A 25,146-nucleotide genomic window follows, 5' to 3' on the forward strand; every position below is an offset into this window, starting at 1 on the left:
TTGGATACAGCAGTTTGGGCCAAATCATGTCCATTGTAGCTTCACTTGGCCAAAGGAAAAACTTGTCCTGAGCCCCCAGTCTGTGGGAACAGGGATGGCCAGAGGAGGGGTTTGGAGCCTTGGGCTGGTTCACTGACCTGCACATTCCTGGCTTCCCTTGAGAAGGAAAGGCCTCTGCAGCCTGTGGTGGAAAGGAAAGCTCTGGATTCCTCTGCAAATTCTTTGATTTAATTTCCTGTTGTTGTTCAGTGTCACTGATGGTCTCTGGAGCTGTCACTGGAACAGATGCTTCTTTGCAGTCAGAAAATGAAAAAGCTGTTTTCTCAGTGGCAGAAGCAGGGTCCTGCTCCTGTGCTTTGCTCCCAGAGCACAGCAGAGTCCCAGTGATGCCCATCCCAGGCTGGAGGGAAGGGCTGAGGGTGAAGGGCTGCTGAGTCAGGAGCCTTCCTAAGCCCTGTAACCCAGCAGATGCTTCATTGCTTTTTTTCCTTTAACCTCCTGCAGGCAGAGCTGCTCTTCAGGGACCCCATTTCCCTCAGCCTCTTTCTAATCCAGTCTCTTTTTGTCTTTCTTATGTTTTAGATTCCTAAAGGTGTTTGTGCTGGTGCAAGAACCTCGGGGCGAGCTTGTCACAGAAGGAGAAACACAATGGTCTGTTTACCCTGCAGGCAGTTAAAACACACCCATGGAAAGCCAGACTCCCAGTCTTGTCTGGAGTTCCCACTTGAAAAATTCAGACCTAAATTCCATCCCAGTACCATTCAGATGCTTGCTCTTTTCCATGGCATGCTACTTGTGGCTCAGATTTCCTTATCAGCCTCTCCCACTCTTCTGCCAGCCTGGCACAGCCCCTCTGTCAAACATCACACACACTTCTCCCAACCCAATCCCTCCCAGCTTCTGTCAGGGAACTGCTGGCTGCCCTTGGATCAGGGGTAGCCAGAGAGTCCCAAGCATGTTCTGGTCTGTCTTCTGTCCCCTTGTCCCTCAGTCCATCTGGGTGCACACTCTGGTCCATCAGCATTTCACACAGTGCCTTTAGTGCTAAACCTGCAGCTCCTCTCAGCAGGGAGCGTGGAAAGGAGGAGAAAACCTCCCCTGGGAACAGTGTCACAGCAGCTGGACTGGGCTCTGTCAATATTAAACCTGATCCACATCCACCATTCAACATTCTGCCTTCCCCAAAAGGTCACTAATACTTGTCAGCCTTTATTTCTCTCTCTTCAAATCCAGGCTGATGCTCATTCCAAGTATTAAACCCCTCTGACCCTGCTGTTTCCTGAAACCCTTCAAGCTCACGTATGTACTTGTTTTCCTGCTTGTTCTCTCTGCCCCCTCCTGTGTCCCTGCTGTTCTCACACACACACAGACACACACAGACACAGACAGTGGCATTTTGGTTGGCAGCCCTTGCTGCTGCTCCCAGGCCTGTTTGGCTCTGGTTTCAGCCTGCATGCTCGCCCTGTTGCCTTGCCTGCGCCCACCTTCCTCAGGGTCACCTGATTTTGTGGCTCATGGTTTAATCTCTCTGCAGTTTTCTTTTGGTTGGTTTGTTTTTCAGCATTTCAGACCTGCCTTCTCTTTTTGCATGACCTCCTGTGCGTTCTCATCAGTTCATGTTGGAATAATGGAGTTTTTTTAGATGAATAAAAGAGGAAAGGAAAAAAAAAGAAACAGCACTGTTTCCTTCTCCCATCTTGTCATGGACTGGACCTGGACCCAGCAGCCAGACAGGAATTGTGACCACCCTGTTCTCACATGGTTGGTTTGAAGCAGAAGTAGGATAAGTGATTCTGCACTTTATCATGTCATACAGTGGTAAGAGAGCTACAATATCTCCAAAAATCACATGATCTGGACTTCAACTGCCTAATAAAGGGTCAATTTCCTCTCTAAACTTCTATAAACTTGTATATTCTAACTTGGTTTCCCCTGCATTGTTACCATTGTTTGGGTTTTACAGTCATGGTCATTTTGAGCCCTGCAAGGGTCAGTTTCCACTTGAGGGCCAAATCTATTCATGGATCCACACCTCTTTTGTGGGAATCTACTGGCTCTAATCCAACTCCAGCATGTTCTGTACAATCCCCACAAGTTGAGAAATTTTACATGGAAGCCACTATGGGCAGTGACCCCAAACTGAAACCTCAGGGTTTGTTTGCAGGCAGGTGAGTGTTGTTTTGCTGCCTGCTGGGCTGTCCTGCAGGGTCAGCACATCAAAACACATCCCAGAATCTCAGACTCTCCATGTTGGGGATGAAGTGATTTTTGTGCTGGGTTATGTGTGGTGTTCATAATTCTGTCCCCTTCTCTCCATTTAAGATACCAACTTTTGTTTTTACAAAGTTCCTTGGTGCTACAGTTCATCCTGTAGCTGTTGTGTGATTGGTGCTTAAGAGTTGCCAGCATGAATCAGCAGAAGGTTTGTGATTTAAACCCAACCCAGATGTGCTGAGCACAGGCAGCTCCAATGCTGGGGCTGTGCTGTGCAGCACTGGAGGGTCAGAATCCCTAAATCACTGCCTTACCACTGCTGCTGCTGTGCTCACTGAGCTGTTCAGATCAAGGCAGAATGGGATCCCCATGGTTGGCACCTGTGGCTTTGTGGTCTCCACCTGCCAGGGGATCTAAAGGGTTGAACAATTAACAGGTGTGCAAAAATATCCTTACAATATTTTTAGCTGCAGTATTTTTATTCTCATGTCCAATGCACTGTTGAATCAGCAGCTAAGAATTCATTTTCACCTCTTGTTGTGCCATCTATGTAAAAATTAGATCAAAGTTTGCTTTTCTATATTTAATCTGGGTGGACAGTATATTATTGTCAGCCTCTGTGGAATATTGGAACAATTGCAATGTCTGTGTTTCTAAATTGTGCTGTAGAAGGAGCATTAGCTTTAGCTGACTGATTGATCCCTGATTTAATAAGTTTTATTAAAAGACCATGTATGGAGTTTTTATAAACTTGGCAAGTAGTTCCCAAAAAGCCTGGATCATAAAACTTATTCAAGAAATAGTGACAGTCATATCTCATAGTCTGCACACGTTTATTCTGCTGCCATTATTCAGGGTAATGAATAATTTTTGTAGAATTTACCTTTAGCAAATGCTGAAGAACTAAATATGTGACTGGTTTATAAAAACTCTGCTTGGATTTACTAATCTTGCCCAGCAGCGTGGACTGTACTTCCCATGAAATTTCATCATCCCCAGCAAAAGTCTCTAATGCCCTTTCTTAACACCTGTAAATAGAGAAAAAACATATTTACTGATACTCAAAGTTGTGTTTAATGCTGAGTATTTTTCAGAAGTTCATTTAGTTTGATGCATATTGCTCTTTGGTTTTTTTTTGTTTTCCTGCCTGAAATGTCAGAAGACCTAAAAGAAGCCAAATTCTATTTTAACATGATGATGTCGAGCACTTTTTTATTTGTATATGTGTGTGTATGTGTGTTTGAGCACTGATCTCGGTGGCATCTCAGTGTTGTGATTTCATTGCCAATGTAAAAGGTTCTGGTGTTGCCCATTCATTTCTGGAGACAGAATTCAACCAAATAAAGTGCTTCCATTGGAAAGCGAATATTGACCTTGTAGCAATGAAACCAAGTCATCTGCATATTTAAATAAACATTTAATTCCAGAAATGCTGTTTCACTGGGCCCTTTTGATCAGCAATTCAGGAATAAAAATGGATTTGTTGCTTTTTTTTCCCCAGCAGAAAAGTTGGTGTCTCTGCTGGGGCTCTGTTGAGCTGCAGCTGTTGCTCTCCAGGAGCTGCTGCTTCCACAGATGTGGAGAGTGGGAATTTGAACTTGGCTGTGCCTGCTGCTTCATCCACAGAGAAATTAAGACTAAAACTCCCCAGAGCTGCTCTCTTACTCATCATTTTTCTGACTCTGGGGTGGATTTGGGTTTTGCTTCCAGCTGTAAAATGTACATGGAACAAGTGGATCAGCACATCCCAGTGTGGTGCTGTTCCTAGTTCTCTCTTCAGAAAAATGAGGACACATTTTCACTTGTGGTACCTGCTGGCTTTGGTTTTGGTTTTTATTTTATATTATATCCTACTGGAATTTTCAGGAGTAATAATTTGGCTCTGTCCCACACAGCTGGGTCCCATCAGGTCACTCTGAGATTTGATTTTATCAAACTTTGACCTTTCCAGCTGGTGCTGAAGAGAGAATGAAGTGGTTTGGTTGTTTGTTTGTTGTTTTAGTAATTTGGTCATGTGAGGAAAAAGAAAAATGGGCTGTTGTGGCTGGAGTTAGTGCTGGGAAGGGCAGGTGGTTTGTGCTTTTTCAGTAGGAGCCTATGAGAACTGTAAACTCAGGGAAAGATTTCATCTCAGGAGAGAGTTGTACCATGGAATGCCTGTGGTGAGTGCTCTGGTTCAGCTGGAAGTCTTGGCAGATGTTTTTGATGCTGATTTGTTTTATATTAAAACTGAGGCTGTTGCAGGCCTGGTCAGGAATGGGTTTGGGCAGGGATGTGTGGATGTGTCCAGCACAGCAATGCCTCCCTTCACCAAACAATCCAAAATCCAGGCACATTTCTGTAACTCTGGCTGAGATGTACAATTCCATTCTGGTGTGCAGGGTTGTGAATAATTGTGTGTCTAGCTGAGAGAACAGCCCCAGCTCTTGGCCAGCTTCTCAATCACCTCTTGGTCCAGGTCACTGCAAAGAATCCATCCAAGAGCCAAGATCTGCAGTTTTCCCACTCAGGAGGTGACACCTGGTGGTCCTTTCATCTCACAAATAATCAAGAGAGTATTTTTGTTTAATACAGTCAAGCTGCTACATTTCTTCAACAGGATTTCAGTTGTTCTTTGCCAGCACTAATTAACATCCCTGTCAGTTCAGGACAGATCAGGGCTGTTTGTGACAGGCTGCTGGTCTTGGGCTTTGGGCAATAATGAATAGGAGGGGGTGTTCCTCTGGCTCTGACTTGGATTTATCTTTCACAGAATCAGCACTGCTGACTTTCTATTAAATAGAAACAGTGCAGCCAAAAGGGTGAGGGAGAGCTGGGGGTGTAGAGCTGAACAGAGAAAAAAAAATGAAATAAGGTTTTTGTATGGAGTGTTTTTGTCACAGTTACAACAGAGCAATGGCACAGGAGCAACACACAGGAACTCAACTGCAGAACTGAGGGGAGGGAGCAGAAATCTAATACTGAGATTTGCTCCATCAGTCCCCAGCTTTCAGCTCCCTTTTTTTGCAATTGGCAAAGGGACCTGATAAAAAAAGGGGGAAATGATTTGCAAAGAGAACAGATTAGAGTTCAGCACTGGCTCCCAGAGTGTGTCTGAGGTGTGCTCAGAAATGCCAGGGCTGCCTCCAGTGGAGCTGGAGGAAAGCAAGGCTGCAGCTGGATCTCAGATGAAATCAGGATGCAGAACTAACCCTCAAGTGCTTGTCCAGGCAGAGGGCAACCCAGAGCAGTCTGGCTTTGCCAGAGCAGCCCTGGAGCTGTTTGTCTGGACTCAGGTGAGAGATTTGTTTTTAAGATCTGACTTTGGACATTTGACTCCAAGCTGCTCAAGCATGTTCTGATTACCCAGCTCCAGCTCTGCTTCAAACATTTCAAGCTCCAGTTGAGGTGAGGCTGCATCTCTCACTTGGGCAGGGAATTCCTGCTGCTCCAGCCCCTCAGGCTGCTTTAGAAGCTGAGTTAATTCCCAGTGCCCAGAGCCTGGTGTTCCCTGGGGAACAGGCTGCTGACGTGTGTTACCAAGGGAGGGCAATGGAGCAGCAGGGATATTTGGCCAAACAACAGTGACAGGAAACTCCTGTAGAATCCTGGAACAGCTCAATGAAACTCCAACTCCTTCCCTTGCAAGTTACCTCCAGGATAATAATATTGTCAATGAGTGTCAATGTGTCAATGAGCACATGCAGAGCCCCCAGGCTTTGTGAGGCACTCAGGTGAGATGGGTTAATGAAAGGTGAAGGGAGGCCTGTGAGCAGAGACAGGGGGCAGGTGCTCTCTGAATGGGCACAGAATGGTTTAGTGGCCTCAGGCTCCTCTTGCTGCTGCCCAGAACGATCTGGATTTTATTTTACATTTAATTTTCTAAAGTTTTTCTTCCTTCCCCACCCTGTTCCCTGGAGCTGCCAGCCCCTCTCACCAGGCAAGACAGGCCTTGTTGAATGCACATGTATTTATTGTACCACTTTCAGCACAAGGTCTAACACTGAAGCACAGGAGTGTCATTACAGTCTGTACAGCACCCTCTGGAACACAGACAGCACATGGGGACATGCAGCCCTGCAGGCTGCTGCAGTGGGGAAGAAACAGCTTGGGACAATGAGAATCTCAACAGTGGCTCATTCTCTGACCTCCCCTAGGGTCTGGCTGGGTCTAAACAAGCATCCCATGAACAGGATTGAAAAATTAACATGCTGAATCAATTATAGACAATTTTTAAAGTTGTTTTATGCAACAAACACTTGAACTAAAAAAAAAAAAAAAAAGAAAAAAAAAGAGAAACATGAAGATCATGTTTTTCTCAAATTCTTCTATGCCCCCTTCTATCTCTAAGTCAAGGAGCAGCCTTTCCCTCCCTCCCCCTTCTTCCCATTTTCTGTGAGGAGCTCCCAGGTCCCAGCTCCATGCAGTGTCTGGCACTGTGGCATCACCCACACCATGAACACAGAGTTTGGCTCCTCAGGCCCTGGGAGGCAGCTCTGCCTCCTTTAAACTGCACTCAGAGGCTTGCTAAGATTTCAACTCATGCCTTGCTGCAAGATGAACAAAAAACAGGCTAAGAATAGCCCTGCTGAGAAAAGTGGAGTTTGGCCTTTTTTGCCCTCATTCCTGTCTCTGCTGCATAGGTGGCAATAGATCTGGGAGCAAATTAATTAAATGAGCCACTGTACACACGAAGGACATCTTGAATGACCTCAGCACACAGGTGGGGGCTTGTTTGCAGAAAGAACTCGTTCCTAAAAAGCTGCTTCACCAGGCTGGGCCCTGCTCAGCCAGGCCCCTCCCCAGCCCCAGGTGCCCCCTCTGAAGGGGCTCTGTGGGAACAAAGGGGCCCCTCACCAGCTGAGGGGAGACACACACAGGCTCATGGCAGGGTCAGTCTGGGGAAGACTTTGGGAAGGAGGACTTGCCTTCCAGCTTTGTTATCCAAAAATGTGCTGAACATAGGAGATCAGACAGAAGAGAAAATAAAATTGTGCAGGACCATGAAGAGGTGGGTTTGGGAGTGAAAGGAGAAGGGAATAGCTTATTTCCAAATTTCTTAGTTGATTACAACTGAATTTGCAAGAATTTTGTAAAGAGCAAAACTAGGAAGTTATGACAAAACCACAGGGAGACCTCGTGGCTTTACTCAGACTCAAAAACAGGTTTCTCTGGTTGCAACACTGCCCGCTGGAAACATAAATAATCTCTCATTATCTTCACACATTTGAATTAAAAAGAGAAGTGCCAAAAGCAAAACCTGCAAAGGAGCAGAGCTCAGTGCACTGGGGACAAGCTGGCAGTGCTGGTTTGGTGGAAGCAAAGGGAGAGGGCTCAGGTCAGGACAAGCCTGTGACTGTGGCTGCAGCCCCGCAGCAGGTGAGGTGCAGAGCTCTGTCCCAGTCTCTCCCAGCACCACCCCGTGCTCAGAGCCACATCAAAGGAGGAGGAGGAGGAAGCCTGCCTGCCCCAGGAGTGCTGGGGAGCTGCACACACCTCGAGTCCCAGACAAGGGAGGTGTTAGACCCCTCAGGATTGCCAGCCTCCCTCCCCACAGAGGTACCTGTGCTGTCCCTGCCCTGCCCCAGCTGCACAGATCACACTGCACGTGTCTCTGCTTCAATCTTCTGCTCCCCATGCAGGTTTTCCAGCTCCTGCACCTGGGCCACGTTCTGTCTGATGGCAATCTCAGGGCCCCCTCCATACAGGGTGCTTAAATACACCCAGGTCTCCTCAGAGATCTGCCCGTAGTCAGCACCTGCAGGGACAACAGCAGGGAAAGGTCAGGGCACCACAACACCAGGATTTCCCCTCCAAACAGCTCCCCCACAGGCCCATCCCAGGAGGAGGAGACCCCAGTGGTCTCTCCACAAAGCCCCTGCAGTGCCACCTCCTGCTGGAAGCACCAGTGTGTTCTCCATCAATCCATGCCCACAAGCACCACATCTACACATCCTTTAAATCTCTCCAGGGGTGGTGACTCCAGCACTGCCTGGGCAGCCTGTTCCAAACCCTGACAATCCTTTCCATATAGAAATTTTTCCTAATATCCAATCTAAACCTTACCAGGCACAACTTGAGGCTGTTTTAACTTTGGAAGCTGGACCACAACAGATGGTGAGTGAAGACCACATCAAAAGCAACACAAGATCAAAGCTCCAGCACAAAGGGGAATGGTAGAAGGGGCCTGGGGAGCAGCAAGGCAGGAGCTGGGGGTCTGCAGAACCAGTCACAGCAGCAATCTGGTCATGCAGCAGCTGCCTCTGGAGAACTGGCTCACTCAGGGCAGGGGCTGGGCAGAGATCTGTCATCCTCCACAACACCATCTTGTTCTGTGACTTCATTGTGCACAGCTAGATCCTGTGGAACAATCTCCTTTACCTTTTAGGGGCACCACAGGCAGCAAGCACCAGCCTTACCCTGCTTGACTTGCACGTGGCCTCCTGGTTTCGTGAGGGCAATCTTGGTGTTGTCAATTGGTCCAGGGGGTTCTGTAGAACAAACATATAAAAAAATAATCTGATTTCCTTGCTGCTTCCACATTCAGATGCTTTCCTAACTTCTTCTCTTGCTCATCCCCAGCCCTGGGGACCTGCAGGCAGTCCCATGGCTGGTGCTTGAACCCTGCCCAGCCTTGTCACCCCAGCCAGGGCAGTGCTCAGCCAGGACCCAGCACATGGACTCAGTTCCACTCCTGCTGCCCCCTGGCAGAGCCCCATGTCTGCTCCTTACCGTTATCCTTGCCCTTGACAAAGGCCTCCCACTCCCGGAACCACTGCATGCTGATACAGTAGATGACACTTGGAGACTCCTCTGCCTGGAAAGCCTTGTTCAGCTGGGAGAGCAGCAACAGAGATACAGGAAGGACTTAGTCACTCCTGAGATCTTGGGGGGCTCCTTCCATTAGCTGTAAGGCAGCCTTGCCATTCTCCAGAAGAACCCCATGCAATTCCTTCCTCACACCCTGGTTCTGCTCACCAGAGCAGGCACAAGACAAGATGGTTTCACACTTTGTGTCTGCACAGCATTCTCACACCCCAGCTGCCCCTGTGCACTGGGGAACCCCCAGGCCCTGCTGTAGCTCATGCTCTGGAGCAGGCAGGAGTTTCCCAGGTCTCCACCTCCCCCCTGCCCTTTGCCTTGCCCCAGCTGCTCCCCATGCCAACCTTGATGAAGGTGTCGATTTCGATCCTCCTGCGCTTGGCCAGCGCTTCGATCTCCACTTGGCAGATGGAGCACACGTACAGATGGTTCACAGCAGGGCCACCCCCAAACCTGGCACAGGGAGAGGCAGGGCAATGGAGAGCTGCACCAGAGTGGAAATTCCCAGCCCTGCATCCCACAGACAGGGATTTTTATACTGCTCCAGACACTCCCAGGTGAGGAAGGTGCACAGATTTTTTTTTTGTGGCTGCCTTTACTCAGCCACACTTTTGCTCTTCTGGCTTATCTCTTGCTGTCCTTTTGGGACAGGCACTGATACAGCTCATCCTGACTTAGATCAGGACACTCTACAAATACTGGGAGAAAGAATGGAATGGCCATATTCACCTGTTGTAGAGATATTCCCACACGTTTTGGGGCAGAATCACAACCAGGTCATCAATGTAATGGTATTTATTAGGAGGGATCCCTGTGGAAGAAAGGCAAGTGGAAGAGTTAATCAGGAATCTCATTATTGCTGTATACAACAGATACAAATTAAAAGGCAGATTTTCCTTTCTGAGAACTCTGATCCCAGAATCTGCATCCTTTGCTAATGAAAGATGGTCATAAGTTCATTAACTGTGGAGGTTTCTCAATCCACAGCCCCAATTTCTAATCAAGTGCTTCATTTCTTGTTGAGAAGAGAGATTTACAACCCTGAGTGCTCCCCAGCATGGCTGATGAAACAGCAGCACAGTCAGATGTGGTATCAGCTCCCTTCTCCAAACAATCCCCGAGGGCCAGCCCTACTGACAGGGTAACATAGATAAACCCTGCCCTATCTGCTTTCTACAGGTTTGTTTTTAAACACAGAGAACTGAAAACTGTTGTTTCCCAGCACTAAACAACCCTCCAGGCCTCCATCCAGCAGCACAATGGGTAATTGTCTCATCCCTCCTTGAGCAGGCTGGAGTTTCTGCCAAGAGGATCCCACTGCAGTTTTCTCATATCAGGACAGCAGCTGGAGCTTTTTCCTGCATTTGTTAATGCACCCCAGGAAGCACCAAAGGTGCTGCTCCCAGCTGCAGCAGCCTTACCTCCATGGGAGCACAGAAAGGTGTGGTTGGTGATGGGCCCAGGCTCAGCAAAGGTGTTGAATTTATTGAGCCACTCTCGAGAGATGTAGAACTGGAGCAAACTGTGCTCCTTCATGCTGGCCAGGGACACGACCTTCTGCCGCTCTCGCACAGCCTCCTCACTGCTCTTCCTGCAGCAGGGGAAGGAGAACTCCAGCTGGGAAATGCATTTCCAGGTGCTCTGTACCCAGGGAGGGGCTGAGGGCACAGCTCACCTGTAGAACAGCACATAGGCTTCTGCATTCTGCACCACGGTCTCGTGGACCTCGGTGACGTACTGGTCATCGAACTCGTACCACTGGCCATTGATCACGTTCTGGCAGTAGGCAATGTAGTGGCCACCTGCAACAGAAAGCACAACACTGCTGGGATCTGCAGTGCAGACAGAAGGCAGGCCTGGGATAATGTCAGCAGCACAAACAGGATTAGCTGCTGGCACAGAACAGAGAGGCAAAAAAAAAAAAAAAAAAAAAAGGATAATTCCTGTTCAGGCAAGCTTTGCTGGAGCAGCACAGCCTGGCACTGTCACCCTGATTTGCCTTCCTTGGAAGAGCCTCTCAGCAAGACTGAACAGTGGGAAAGGGTTTGAGCCAAGCCTGTGGGGAGGCTGAAAGAGCTGCAGGGGATCTGTCAGAAGCTGCTCAATTCATTTTCCAAAGGACAGAGGCTGCTCAAGCTGAGAAAGGAGGGGGTCTTATGCTGCCCTTCAGGCCAGCAGAGGTGCTGGCTGCTCCTGACCACACTCCTGCCTCACTCACACTCCTGCCATGCTCCTCCTGCAGAGAAGGACTTACTGCCAGCAGTGCCATGGTGACAGATGACTGACAGGAGGTCGTAGGTGGTGATCTGGGACACACACTCCTTGGCCAGGAAAGGTCTCAGATCCAGCCCCTCCAAGGGGAAGGAGACGTGGCTGTTGATCTTGAAGGAATACATCACCTCGTGCCGGAACCGCTTCAGGTGGATGCAAAGGATCTAAAAGATCAAGGACAGAGGACAATGAAATGCAGTTTTGCCATGGGAGCTCTGGGAGCACAGCACAGCACATCTCTGTGTGTCTGATCTTTGCAGTTCTTTGCCTGTTTCTCGTGAATCTTGCTGGCTCATCAGCTTAGACTGAGAAAGTCTCTTCTGATCTAAATACAAGATTTTGCCACCAAAAAACCTGCTGGTTTTATTCTACCTCTGGCCTCCTGACCTCCTCAGTGGCTGCTAGAAGAGAATTAGGAAACAATGTGCTTTTACCCACCTCTGGGAGCCGGAGGACTTTGCAGTACTTTACTCCATTCCGTAGCCTGGGGGAGGAAAAGAAACGAGCTGTGAGGACTCTCTACAGCAAAGGCATAGCTGGGTCTTGCTCACTTTGGAATCCAAGACAAATCCTGAATTCCAGCAGAATTGTCCAGGCAGAGGACACAGCAAAATATCTGACAGCAGTACACAGAAATAAAATTCCAGAAATAAAACTCCAGACATGCAACACAATACAGATAATGCCAACTTACTTCTTACAGCGCTCACAGCTGTACATGTTGTCCCCTGTAGAGAGAGGAGAGGCATTATGCAGCTGCTCAGAGTATACAAGGCTGACACAGCTACCTTTGCAGACAGTGCAGAGAAAGCAGATTAAGAGCCTTTTGGGCAGGCCAGGATAAGAGATCAAAACTCCTCTCAGTAAGTGTAGGCAAGAAAGGGATGCAGCCAATTAGCAGGAATGATGAGAAAGTGCAAAAACTGAGGAGCCACAGTACTCAACCAACCAACAGCTCTGCCTGCTCCTCTCTGACACTCTCACCCAGATTTCCCACCCCTGAGCAGGTAGAAAAGTTCCCTCCTGTTCAGAGATGCTGAGCTGCCAACTTTTGGCACTGCCAGTCTCTAATGACACACCAAGGCAGGATTTCTAGGCGATTTAATCTGCCTTCAAAATGCACATGGAATGTTCCTCCATGCTGTCAGACACCACAGAAAAAACTCACCCTTCAATTCATCTGCTGCAAAAAAGGCAGCAAGGCAATCCTCCAGTGTCACCACAGGACCCCAAAACCAGCTAGGGATACAGGACACCACAAATCTGCAGAGGAGAAGGGATTAAGAGTTATAAATAAAATAGCTGTGCACATAAAAATAAATAAATTACTCTGGCACACAAAAGCCCAAGTGGATGATAAATTTCCTTCTAGCTGTAGGTCCTAAGTTCATCCCACATTCCAGAGGAGCAGGGAAAGCACAACTGCTCTAAGCTGATGTTCCTACTCAAACTGGAAATTATTTGGAGAACTGCATCGGGAATTAATTTGATCTGGAGGGCAAGTCTGAGGCAGCAGCGAGGGGTGATCAGCTGCACAGGAGTTCTCAAGGTGTGTGAGATCTACAGGAGCAGTAACAACTGGTTCAGATGAAAAGGCTCAAAGCCCTGTGAGGTACCACACTGTCCTCCAAGGAATGGTTCCAACTGACATCCCAATGTTAACACCACTGGTCAGGGACAGCTACTATCCAGCACTGCAGGGCTAATCCCAGAAAACAGGTCCTGCAAAGGGAACACACCTCCGGATATACTCCATGATGAAAGCAATCCAGCCTTGGGAGGCATAGTTGTCCCCACATGCCCCTGTCTTGGCTGGCACGTTTTGGTAGATGGCAGAGTGCAGCTTGGCCAAGTCCTCTTTCCCTGGGATTGGGAGTGACAGGTCCTGGAATGTCTCCACTGTTGTAGAAACCTGGAAATATCCAAGAGGAAGAGATCTGGGTTTCCCGTGTGTGTAATGGAACTGGCACCTGACCTTCATCACCTTTTATCACTGCCTGGGTTCAGCCTAGGCTGGAAACCTGAGCTGGCAGCAGGAGCAACTCCCTGTAGATTATTATTCTTCCCTGCTGTCAGCACTGACTTCTGTCATGGTTTCTGTAGCACTGGACTCAGTTTCCTAATGTGAATGTGACACTGCTGGGTCACCTCAGTAACACGGATCAGCAAACACAGAAACACATCTCCTTGGCGCGGCAGCTTCTCACACCTCCCCTGCCATCACCATGTGAGCAGGTGCTGCACCCCACAGGGTTTGGGAAGAGCAACACCATTCCCTTGGAAGAGATCTACAAGCACAGAGCCTGTGCTGGGTGACTGGGAGGGCCCAGGACACTCACTCTGTCACAGGTGAGGCACTGCACCAGGCTGAGGATGGAGCCGTCGAAGATGTCGGAAATCACACTGCGGTAACGGAGCTCCTTCTTCTTCTTCCCAGAAGCCTGCATCTGGGCTGGAAAACAAGGATTGGCCCCCTCAGTCTCACAGATCCACAGAGTCACACAACCACATAACAACACAGGACAAGCATTGTCCTGATGTTCAGACCCCGTTCCAGGGACATGGTGAGGCAAGTTGTGAAAAGACACGGAGGGTTCTGCTGCTGTGTGTGGTACAAGGGAGAGGCAGCAACTGAACCAACACCAGCCAGCTCTCAGGAGGTAGAAACTGTTGTACTGGAACTCTTGCTTCCAGCCTTTTACATGTTTAGAAGTCCAGCCCTGCTACAGATAGTCCCTCGTTTTCTGAGGCCTTGTGACATTTTGCTCCAAGCTTTGCATTTCACTTCCTCTCACCTGCCTCTGTACTTTGTCCTTTTTTTCTCCCCTCTGACATTTACCACGTGTTCCCCAAGTGTCTTGCACTGGAGAGGACTCTCCACAGCAGGGACTGGCCAAATGCAAGGTTTTGTTCAACAACAAACCCTGTCCCCACACGTGCAGGCAGACAGAGTGGTTTTCATGCAGCCAGAACATCTGCAGCTGTGCTGACCTCAGCCAAGGGGCTGAAGAAACAACGTCCTCATGGAGCAGCTGGAGGGACAGTGGTACAAGCACAAGCTGTTGTGTTTGCAGACTATGCAGTGTTGAGGGATTTTGATTTGCAATTTGCTCTGGGATGAAGGGAGCAGTTTGATAACAACACAAGCCAGGCTCCATTCTGCAGCCTGACTGCAGGGACATCTGCAGCCCTAATTCCATTCCTGTGAGCCCAAGATGTCCAAGAGGCAGGAAGCTCTGTCAGTAACAGCATCTTACTGTTCTCTGCCCACATGCCATGAAATTCAAGTCTGGCAGACAAATGTTTATGTATCTACACACCCCTAAAGGGACAGAGCTTGTGCCTGGAACTTCAGAGCCATTTTATTAATGACAAACACAGCACACAGATGCAGACATGGATCATTTCAGGCTCCAGTATCAGAACACACTAGAACATCACTGTGCCCAGATCTTGACTTTATCTGCAGATTTACTGCAGTCTTTGCCAGATACTATTTTAGAACACACTGATGTCCAGGGGAACCAGCACTCCTTACATCTGTTAATCAAGAATCATGATGGATCCCTTCTCTCCCCTCCTCTACATGCTCCCCACTTTGCCCCTCAGCAATCCCCTTTTGCACTACCTTTCTTGAGTATGTAGGAAGGTCCAAGCCTGGCAGGACTGGAGCGGGGAGGGCTGCTGGAGAGCTTGGAGTGCATTTCATGGTGGACTGGGCTGCAAGGGCGCGAGGAGCAGCGCACATAGGCATCATTGTCAGGTTCTGTTTGGGAAAACGGGGAGGGAAAAGGGCACTGCTGAAAACCCCAGTTATCAAAGGCAGCTCCACTGCAATCTGTGTCAGCCTAGCTCTGTGTTCCAGCACAGAATCTTCCCCAAAGGTGCAGTTCAGTGTCCATTAAGTGTCCTTCTTGCACAGGCTGGCAGACACAGCTCCCTCAGTCATGGGTGAGAGAGCACAGTGAGCTGTATCTAACAGCTAATAATTACATACTAAAAAACACCAAAAAACAACCTGCCATTTCTTCACACTTATGACTAATTAGTTTTTGCAGCTTGCTCCTGTAGCCCTTAACCACACAGACAGCATTGCTGCCTTCAGTGCCAGCTGGCAGAGTAAGACTCTTACATAAAGAAGCGTTGAAAGATCGGATATGTTCAGCTTGAGGTGACTCCACACTGCTGCTCTTTTCCTTGAGACACAGAAATACTCAAACTGTGCCTCTCCCTTTTCTCTCTCCAAGGTCCACAGTCCAACATTAGCAAATACCTTCTGCCATGCTTTTTGCACAGCTAATATTTCCTCAGGCCAGCATATCAAATGAAGAGACATACACACCAAACCTTTTTTCTTAAAAGGCATCAATACAGTGTTTGCAGGCTTGGCAGAGGCAGCTCTCACTGCTGTGCCTTTACTCAGCTCACAGCCTGGTTAAGCACCTCTCTGGCTCTCCAAATACACCTCCTTACAGAAGCAACTGTGCACAAAGGCAGGGACTGAGGAAAACCTTATCTGCAAAATCTTTTGAACCAAAAAGAAGGAACAATCACATTATGTGCATGCCACTACACTACACCACAGTGCCTGTGGAGGATGGAACACATCCTCCTGGAAATATCCTGACTGGAAAAGGGGTATACCTGGTGTTCTACATGGGCTGGCAGGACAGGGAGCTGGCAGCATCTCAGGTGAGGCTCTGCCATCGACTGGCATCATTGTGGTATCGACATCTGCATCCTCATCCACCTGCTCCGAGTTGCTGCGCCGATGGCCGCAGGAGAACTTTCTGTCCTTCATCCTCTCCTTCTCTGAGATCCCTCTCCCTGCTTCATCCTGGATCAGCAGCTCTGTCTCTGCCAGGGAGCTGCTGCCCATGCTCCCTGAGGTCCGGCTCTGGCTCTCTCCTTCGCCCCTGTCACTGCTGGAGTCACAGGAGAGGAACTCGTCCTCCGAAGGGCTTCGGTCGCCCTCCCGCTTGTCCTCCTGGTCACTGGTGTCCAAATCCCTCGTCTCTGCAACAACTGGTTCCTTCAGTTCCTCATGGAGCTGATCCATCAGGCAGCGCAGGAACTCCTGGGTGTCCTGAAAACCAAGATTCCATGTCAGTATCCAGCCAGAAATGGGGCAGTGAGAGGGGAAAAAGAGGAGATGGCTCCACTCAAAGCTGATTCCAGGAGTGCCCACAAAGGTGAAACTGCTCTGCAGCACACAGACTCAACTAAAACAGGGCCATGCACCAAAGGCCTGTCTGTTACAGAAATGCTTCAACTCCTAAATAATTAAAGGCCCAATTTTTAAAAAATCTGAGTGTCTTCAGCTGAAAGACTTTGAAAAGCCAGAGAACAGCTGCAGAAGGCAGGGGGTTTGCCACAGATAATAGGGGAAAAGCAAGGAAAAACCTGATGAAAACAACAAGTCCTGGAGAACAGACTCCTACCCACAAACACATCTTAGAACACTGACTTCTGCTCATGGCAAGACACCTCTTAGAGAAGGCAGATTAAAATCTTTAATAAACAGGGAGAGGAACCAGAAACCCAAAGCTATACAGTCTAGGTGCAAGCTCCTACATTCATAATACATGGTAAAAGAGCTGATACACTGGCTTCAAAGGAGCTGCTGGAAAGCAAGCTGGTATTTTGACAACTGCAGAAAGTTAATTACGACGTTTCAGTTGTTTCATGAAGTTTGGCTTTTAGCCTGCCCTGCCTACCTTTCCAATTTATCTCTTCAGATCAGAGTTTTCCAATCCAATGTATTCACATCAAAGACAAATATAGAAGTTCCTTCATTAATCATTATTTTTATTCTTTGTTTTGATTTCTTGTCACTATCACAGTTTTGATGCACTGTCACTTCTCTAGTAAATTTTCTAATCATAGTTCGTTGCTTACATTTTTTTATAAAGAACAAACAGAAGAGCTACACTGATAAAGACTTCAAAGGGGAAAAAAAAAGGATACTACCTTTAAATAAGACTTAGTTTTGCTGTAATTCCCCAGAAAAGAATACAGAACATTCATGACTTTTTAGTGCAGATTTATCCAGGTTCCTCAGCTCTGACATGAACAAATAATACCAGACTCTTATAGAGCAGATATCAATAGATCTCAAATCAAAGGATTTGACCACCATAATTTCAGAGGTGAGCAAGCTGACACGAGAAAATTAACTGATTTGGTACCAACAAGCCAGAGGCAAGCTTGGAAAAGAAACCACATCTCCCAAATTCCACCCGAGTGCTGTATCAGATCACTGATATTGATACAGAAAGGCCATGACCCCTGAGCTCAAGCTCTTCCTTCTGAACACACTGCAAGCATTAAATTCCCACCATCTCTGGAACAATGGCATGGGTTTTTTCAGGCCCCACCTGCTGTGCATAGCCCCGGAACATGGGATTGACAAGCTTGATTCCATGGGATAGACTGCTTGGAACAACATAACTCGGGCTGGTTAGACATGGAAAAAGAAAAAAGAAAAAGTCAGTTTGCTTATCAGGCCTGGAGCCAGTTTGTCTAACAGGCCATAACAGAGGGTGTGGTGTGCAGTTAAGTTAATTATGCATCTGCAAAGCCTGGGCAGAGATTTCTGCATGAGCTGGGTGACAAACACACCAAGAGACAGAAAACACCTTGCAGCCATTTCAGTCTGTCATTCCAGAGAGACCCTTCCCCAAAACACATTTCACTTACAGCTCTGTCACACTTTGAGTGTGGAAAGTGATTCTTTCCAGAGCAGAGTCTAGCAATTAGTTACTCTGTTTGATTTTCCAGCCATGTCTGTCTCAAAATCTGGGCATGCTGACCACTCAGTAAATGAGGTAAATCAAATCAATGTTAAAAATGACATGATATTGCTTCAAAGCTTGCAGCCTACTCCTCCACAGTTCACCTTGATCCATGTCTTACTTATTACTTTTTAATAATGAACTTGAGGCAAACATGCAATGCCATTTAAATTCCTGTTTTAATGGTGTTTAATTTCTTGCACAGACATCTTCAGATTTAAACAGAACTACATAATTTTGCACTGTCCTCTGAACTGATCTGGAATTTGAACCAATAGCAAACATTTCCCAAAATGTTACCTGCATTTCCCACTCTATTCAATAAAAATCTCTGAATCACTTTTTCCATCCAAATCATCAATTTTTCTGCTAATCAAGAGCAGTGCAATTAAGTGCTGGCCACTGAAGTCCACATAAAATACTTGGAGATAGCCCCAAGTATTCCCTTAGTCCATAATTTTTTCTTCATTGCCAACAGGGGAACTATATTTAGTTACTTTTTAAAACTGTAATATTAAGAATGAATTCTTTTCACTGCCATCAATGTGCCCATTTCATCTCCAGCAGCAGGACATGGGGTCTCCTGGATCCCAGGGAATCCTCACATCCCCATCCATGCAGGGGGTGAAATCACTGCCTCAGACAATGCACTTGTCCCTGAGGATCAGATTTCCTCTCTGCTGCTGCCTGACCTCAGAACTAACACACCTCTGAAGCCTGGCCAGGTTACAGCAGGGGTCACCACGCACCGTTTCTTGTGCCAAACCTCAGACACCAACTTCTGGTAACTCTTGCACAGGGCAGGTTTCTTATCCGTACGGACCAGACCACCACATTCCAGGAAAAACTGTGTGAGAGGTGGGCTACAAGAGAAGGAAAAAGAGAAGAATTCAGCCCACAGAAATTTCTCCTCTGCTTCTATTTATTTATCAAAACTTCATGCAGGCCTTATCAAAATCATGATTTGAAACCAAGGGAAGAAGTGATTCTAGATGCACATGTGACTCCTCACTTGGATCAAGTGAAAAAGGCTGATCTGCACCTGTCCTCAGTACAGAAAAGATCCTGGAATTAGTTTTCAGCAGGATGGCTAGAGAATATTTTAGGATATAGGTTATTATAATGACATCAGTGGGGAGAACACATAGATATGACATGGCCTTCTCTGGGCTAAATAATTTCTGTTGCAACAGAAATGATGAAGTTTTATTTCAAGCATTCATCTAAACGTGAATCTTGTACACAGCCATGAACTGGCTGGTCCCTCAATTTCCTTCTGCAACACTTCTGTTGCCCTTATAAAAAGCACTATTTTTTTCTGTCCCCAGTCTGGCTAATCTCTCTTTGCAAGACTCATGAAGGTTTCAGATCAGAGGTGATACTTTTAGTATTTAGTGAAGTCAGCTAAGACTCTCCACAGCAAGAGAAATAATACTGAAATATACAGTATTTAATACTGAAATATATACAGTATTTAATACTGAAAGCCCTAATGCCTACCAGTTTGAGAGAGCCTGAAGTGCTGCATTCATGTAGCAGGAGTTCCCAAGATTTTTCATTCCAGTAAGGCCTAAAGCACAAACAAGAGAGGGATGAATCACTTTCCAGATGTGCTACTTTCTATATTCCTCCCTAAGGAGAGGGAATCCAGCCCTTTCTAGGCAGTCTCCACATTCTGCTTCCAGGAACCCTCTCAGTGCAGCTCCTACAGAGTGCAGAGTTGCCCTGCCAGCTCTTTCATCAACTCAATGCAAAGTTACCTCTTGGTTTCAGATCATCATCCTCTGATTCAGATTCGCCTTCATCAGCCACTGCAATCGGAACAGCTTTCAGAGGGTGAGCAGGCAAAGGAGAATCCTAGATTAAAGACAGAGAAATGAATATCAGTCACAGACCTGCTTTGAAAGATGAGCTGTGAGAGATATTATCTTACATATAAATCAAGCCAGCCTTCAAGAAAAGTAGGAGAAGAAAGAACAGGTTGCACTGTCTACCCTTCTCACTGAGGGAGCAGGGAGTGGAAATAGTTCCATTACTGCTTCCAGTACACATGATAAGAAATATCAGGAAGGAGCAGCAGTATCACAAGTACATGGTGTTTCTGGTCTGACAGCTGAAATTTCCATGGACCACGCATTGGAAATGAAAATGTGACAGACAGGCTCTTCTCACACGCAGATGCCCCATTGGAAAGGTTAAAATTTAAGTCAGAATGGATATTTAAATCATAGAACCATAGCATCATGGAATGGTTTGGGTTGGAAGGCACTGCAAAGGTCATCTAGTTCCCAGCCCTAAGCCATCTGTCTCTTTGCTGGGAGATCCTGTAAGGGCTAGTGGTCCTCTGGCTGTAGGCAGCCACTTTCAGTGAAGGTCTCCCCAGAAATCACTTGGCAAACAAAAGCTTGCCAAGCACTGAGGGCTGCCCTGTGTGACGGACCCACCGGCTCAGGGAAGCTGGCGGGGGGCGCGGGCGGGTGCGCGGCCAGGCGCTGCTCCAGGAACACCTCCTTCTCACAGGCATAGCACCACACACGGAACGTCGTCAGGTTCACTGTCAGGTTGTGCTTCTTGGCCTGCAAATCAAAAATGAAACAGCACAGCTCCTCTGGCAGCTGGATTGAGCTGGAGCACAGGACTACCAGAATATGGAACAGGGAAAATCCAGTTCTGTCTGTTTAAATGGGGGGAACAGAGAAAAGCTCACCTGTGCATGAAGTGTGCTGTGGTCAGCAAAGGACTCCCCACAACCAACATAAGGACAACCAATCTAGAGAGGGGAAAGAGCCAAAGCACAATGGGCATGTCAAGTTAGATTCTAGAAAACTCTGTAACTCTAGTCCCAGCAGCAGCAGCAACTTCAGAATTATCTTGCCAGTTTTCTAACCTGTTTTTTATTCAGGGCCCAGAACAAGATGGAAATTTAGAATTGATGGAAATTTAGAAGTGATTTAAGAAAGAAAACCTGGAACCAGGTTTGCACCCAGGCAAAGTCTCTGTTCCAAGGCCATTGCTCCATCTGAGCAGCCCCAAGCCTGGGCATCCCAGTATAAAAATAAAGAGTCCCTGCCTGCCTGCATGTCCCATGGCATTCCCTCCTCCTCACTTCCACGGTGTCACCCTGCAGCCCCTCCACAGGTGCCAGCATAAGCAACCCCCAGCCAAAAACCAACACTGGGGAATTTATTCATTCCCACTGGGAACAGCAAGGACAATCCCCTACAAAGAGTGAACTGTTCCATCTTGTCTGATTGTGACAGTGTTACCCTTTCACCTAGAGAGTCTCCTCCTTGGAATCCATTAAAAAACAGGGTATAGTTCTACTGTGAACCCTTCTTTGCTCCCCACACTTTTTTTTTTCATTTCATAAATGCTATTCGAGTGAAGTCCCATCACACCATGCACACAAATAAGCCATTTTTACCTGAAGACAAGCCCAGAGGTTTGGTCCCACAGCTCCACAAGACTGGCAAGTTCCCTGCATATTCATGATAAAAGAAGGTTTGTTTGCTTGGTTGGTTTTTAAGCAACCAAGTTCTTGAAGAGTGAGAAACTTCTCCGTAAAACAGCCCAACCATCAGCTCATAGTATTTCATTCCTTAACACCATACTTCCAATCAAACACACAATTGCATCACTTCACCTAAGTGACACATTCAAGCAGGATAAAATGACAATGAGAAATTTGTGGGGTGACAAAGGGTGATTTTATGGGACATGTGGGTAAATCAGTGGGGGAAAGAGAGTTTCTCTCTGGAGATAAGCAGCATTTTCTTCAAAAACCAAACATGCAAGTCCATGCACAACAGCTAAAAGGGAAAGGACTGAGAGCCACAACCCTGTACCTTGGATTTGAGCAGCAGATCATCCCTGGTCACTTCTCCTATGGAATCCAGGTGAGGACAGATGTCCCGTGTATCCCCCATTTTCACCAACACTCATGTAAGGAGGGTTTCCTAGGACAAAAAAGGATGGTTCCTTTCACTACATGTCAGATTTGCTCTCATGATTGTAAGAAGATACCTGGGCATGTTTTGCATATTAGAGTTCCATATCTATCTTTAAGATTCAGAGATTGAAACAAATGTAAACCTGGAGCCCCACAGGCTGGCACAGTCTGGCCCCACTGCTGGGTGGCTGCATTGAGGTACTGCAGGGAAGGAGCAAAGCTATGGGGAGGAGAGAGAAACTAATAAAGCTAATAATCCATATCATGGAATGTGCTGTCAGAATGCTGGGCACACAGGCACAGCTTCAGCTGCAAAGATACAAATCTAATTAGCTCATTTGCATGTAACTCTGATGAAAAGTGAAAGATGCTGCAGCCTATGACACCAGTACTTAGCCTGTGCTGTCTGTGAACCTCATCCACCCAACTGTGCTGATCTGACTCTAACATTTCATTGTTACATTACTTCACCAAACATTAAAAATATGATTAGTTCTAAATGAAGCTGGCCAAGAGAGAAATAGCCTTAAATGAACTGTAACACTGATAAGCAGGCTTCATTCTCTGAGGAATTTACCATTTCATGGGTAGATTTTAACCACATAACTCAAAGTCTGTACAAAACATAACAACACACTGTCCTACCCAGCTTGTACATCCAAGCACCACAAGAACAGATAATTTCATAGCTTATGAACACAATAAACATTTTTATGGTGGTCCATAAATACATAAAAGACTTTAAACATGTATCAGTAACACGCAGCTATAAAAAAAAAAGAGTTCGTGTTTAAATAACCTTGCTCATGGCTGTTAAAAAAAATAGAAAAGAAGATAAGTGGTATTAATAGCACAGACAAGGATCCAAAATATTACAGTTGGCTGAAAATGAAGCAGATGTGAAGAGCCCACATCATTGCAACAAAGCAGTGGAAAAATCTGATGAACTTGATGTTAATGACTCCAGCAGCAGCACGGCAGCTACACTCTGCTTTTTTCACATTTTGAAGACATTTGAAACAATTCCCAGTGTTATCTGGTCTGAATCACTGACAGTAAGGAGAAAAGGAAAAAAAAAAATAAACTAGTAGGCTATATCAGCAACACTTATCTTGGGAGTGGAAAAGCTTGCCTAGCACCTTGTCTTGGCAGAAGATAAACCTCAAGGAAAATTTCATGTTTTCCCAGCACTCTTGAGAACTGAATAACTGATGGGAGGAGCAAAGGGAGAAGAAATCATATGTGCATGGTAGAAAACACCACGGGGAGGCTGACCTGGATCTCAGTAACTTATGAAGAGAATTTCAGAGGTTACAGAGCAATTTCATGCAGCTTCACAAGAAGGAACATAGCACCTTGTAACACGTTGATTTAAAAGACAAATTACAAGAGCACAGTAGCTTTGACTGACACATAAAACTGGGACATTTCAGGCTCTGAGTTCCTTCACCAAAACAGATCCCTTTCCCCAAATGCATCAGCTGGTCCAATTAAAAAAAGTATCAATGCTACATTTGCTATTTCACCATCCTTGATTTCTTATCTGTCTCCCAGATGTCCCCTAGAAAATCTAATGAACAAAATACTGTTTTTAAATTAATTCCAGACCCCATACCTTCACCAGCTTAAGTTGAGAATTGATTTTGAAGCACACTTTGTTAAGTAAGTCTTCTGGATGTGGATGGCTTCAGTGCATTCAGAGGACCACCTCTCTCCACAAAATTAAAACCATGTCTTTAGACTTTCCAGCACGGAGGGGCTGATCTTCCCTTTCTGAACAACACAGGGAAACATCATTTTTGCCTCTCAGCCCTGACCACATACACCAGAAAAAGGTTCATGACTGTTCAGAAGGAAATATTCAACTTCTGCCCTCCCACGATTCTGCCCTAAGAGCTACAGATGGCACACACAGCTCTAATTCTGCTCAGAAAACCAGGAATTTCAGAAAAGCACTGCAAGAGAGCTGAACTGTGCTTGTCAAAACATACTGTGTATAATGGGAAAAGAAGTTACCCTAAAACAAGTCCTTCGGCTTGTCTTTGTCGAGCACCACTGAGGGAGGCAGTGCACGAGCATGTCAGAACAATTCCTCTGTAACTGCAACCTACTTTCAGTCGCTTCAGCTGCTGCCAAACCCAGCGACTCTGCCTTCTACAGGAACACATTTCTAGGTTTTCGTTGGTTGTTTTTCCTAGAACAACTGTGTATTTTTGTACCAAAGCTAGAGCCAGCTGTCAGGAGTTTCAGATCCATGCAGGCTGACATTCTTCGGAGCAACTGCACAAATAAAAGAAATCTTTGCACTTCTCATCCACAAAACAACTACCAGGTCGGGTCTTGCATAACCTACCAAGAGAAAGAAGTATCTGCAGTTGCGCTCTGATACATTTTATACTTGAGATACTGAAGCAGGAAATATTTACTGAACTGTCCTACTGACAAGGCAGAAGCAGAAAGCAGGTGCTCCTGGCTCGCAGCTGCATCAGTTATGGGAAAACCAGGAGGTTTATGTGCAACACGCAAAGGAGAGCAGGTCTGAACTCTGATTTATTCTGGGAGGTCACAACACAACGACTCACCTAGAGATTTAGCTTTCAGGCAAAAACACCTGCGGGAAATCCCCCCTTGCCCGCTCTGTCGCTCCTAAAGCACAGCAGACCCCCAATATACAAGTCCTCTCCTGATAGACGCTCCAGCTGCCGGACACGAGCGAGGCTGAGCAGAAACAGCCCAAAGCTGCAAGGTCCCGTACCGGGGTCGCTACCAAGCCCTGGGGGTGCAGGGCCGCCCCAGCGCCGGGGCACGGCAGGAGCCGGCCCGGAGCCCCCGCGGCCGCGGCTGCTGCATCATCCCCGGCGCGGCCCGGCCGCCCTCCCTCCGCACAGCCCCAGCCCCGGCCCCGCCCGCGGCCCTCGCTCACCTGCGGGATGCCCGGGTCGCCGCCCCCGCCCCAGGCCGCACCGCCGGGAAGGGCCGCGGGCCCCGAGCAGCGCGGGGAAGCGGCGGAGGAGCGGCCGGTGCCGCGCAGGCCGGGGGAGGAGCGGGGGCCGGGCCCGGCGGGGCGGGGCGGGGCGGGACCGGCGGAGGAGGCGGGGGCAGCACTGACCCCGCGGG

At 47.3% G+C, this 25,146-nt stretch overlaps 2 protein-coding genes across 11 annotated transcripts in view; one reads left to right on the forward strand and one right to left on the reverse strand.

The window, feature by feature from the left end:
• FNBP1 (formin binding protein 1) overlaps positions 1–3,644 on the forward strand; it is a 92,784-nt gene extending 89,140 nt beyond the window's left edge. For all 9 annotated transcript variants that reach the window (XM_056505195.1, XM_056505196.1, XM_056505201.1 and 6 more), the window contains one exon: positions 583–3,644. In XM_056505195.1, coding sequence (XP_056361170.1) covers positions 583–590 — 8 coding nt within the window. In that variant the 3' untranslated portion in view covers positions 591–3,644. The remainder of the gene's footprint in view (positions 1–582) is intronic.
• On the reverse strand, positions 2,938–25,069 carry USP20 (ubiquitin specific peptidase 20). 2 transcript variants are annotated; one of them, XM_056505178.1, is made up of 25 exons: positions 24,953–25,069; positions 21,926–22,036; positions 21,505–21,558; positions 20,788–20,850; positions 20,525–20,656; positions 19,841–19,937; positions 19,581–19,650; positions 18,830–18,943; positions 17,664–17,742; positions 15,931–16,372; positions 14,915–15,052; positions 13,626–13,738; positions 13,026–13,198; positions 12,455–12,549; positions 11,981–12,014; positions 11,725–11,770; positions 11,270–11,450; positions 10,691–10,817; positions 10,437–10,606; positions 9,745–9,826; positions 9,360–9,468; positions 8,926–9,028; positions 8,613–8,684; positions 7,757–7,951; positions 2,938–3,242 (listed from the first exon to the last, which is right to left on the reverse strand). In XM_056505178.1, the coding sequence occupies exons 2-24, from the start codon at positions 22,004–22,006 to the stop codon at positions 7,791–7,793; spliced, it is 2,736 nt and encodes a 911-aa protein (XP_056361153.1). In that variant the 5' UTR covers positions 22,007–22,036; positions 24,953–25,069; the 3' UTR covers positions 2,938–3,242; positions 7,757–7,790. The 2 variants fall into 2 exon arrangements, with proteins under 2 accessions (XP_056361153.1, XP_056361154.1); XM_056505179.1 differs by lacking the exon at positions 24,953–25,069 and adding an exon at positions 24,612–24,690.
• Between the last annotated feature and the right edge of the window lie 77 nt (positions 25,070–25,146).

Source organism: Oenanthe melanoleuca, chromosome 17 (genome assembly GCF_029582105.1).
Source record: "Oenanthe melanoleuca isolate GR-GAL-2019-014 chromosome 17, OMel1.0, whole genome shotgun sequence".
Classification (NCBI taxonomy): domain Eukaryota; kingdom Metazoa; phylum Chordata; class Aves; order Passeriformes; family Muscicapidae; genus Oenanthe; species Oenanthe melanoleuca.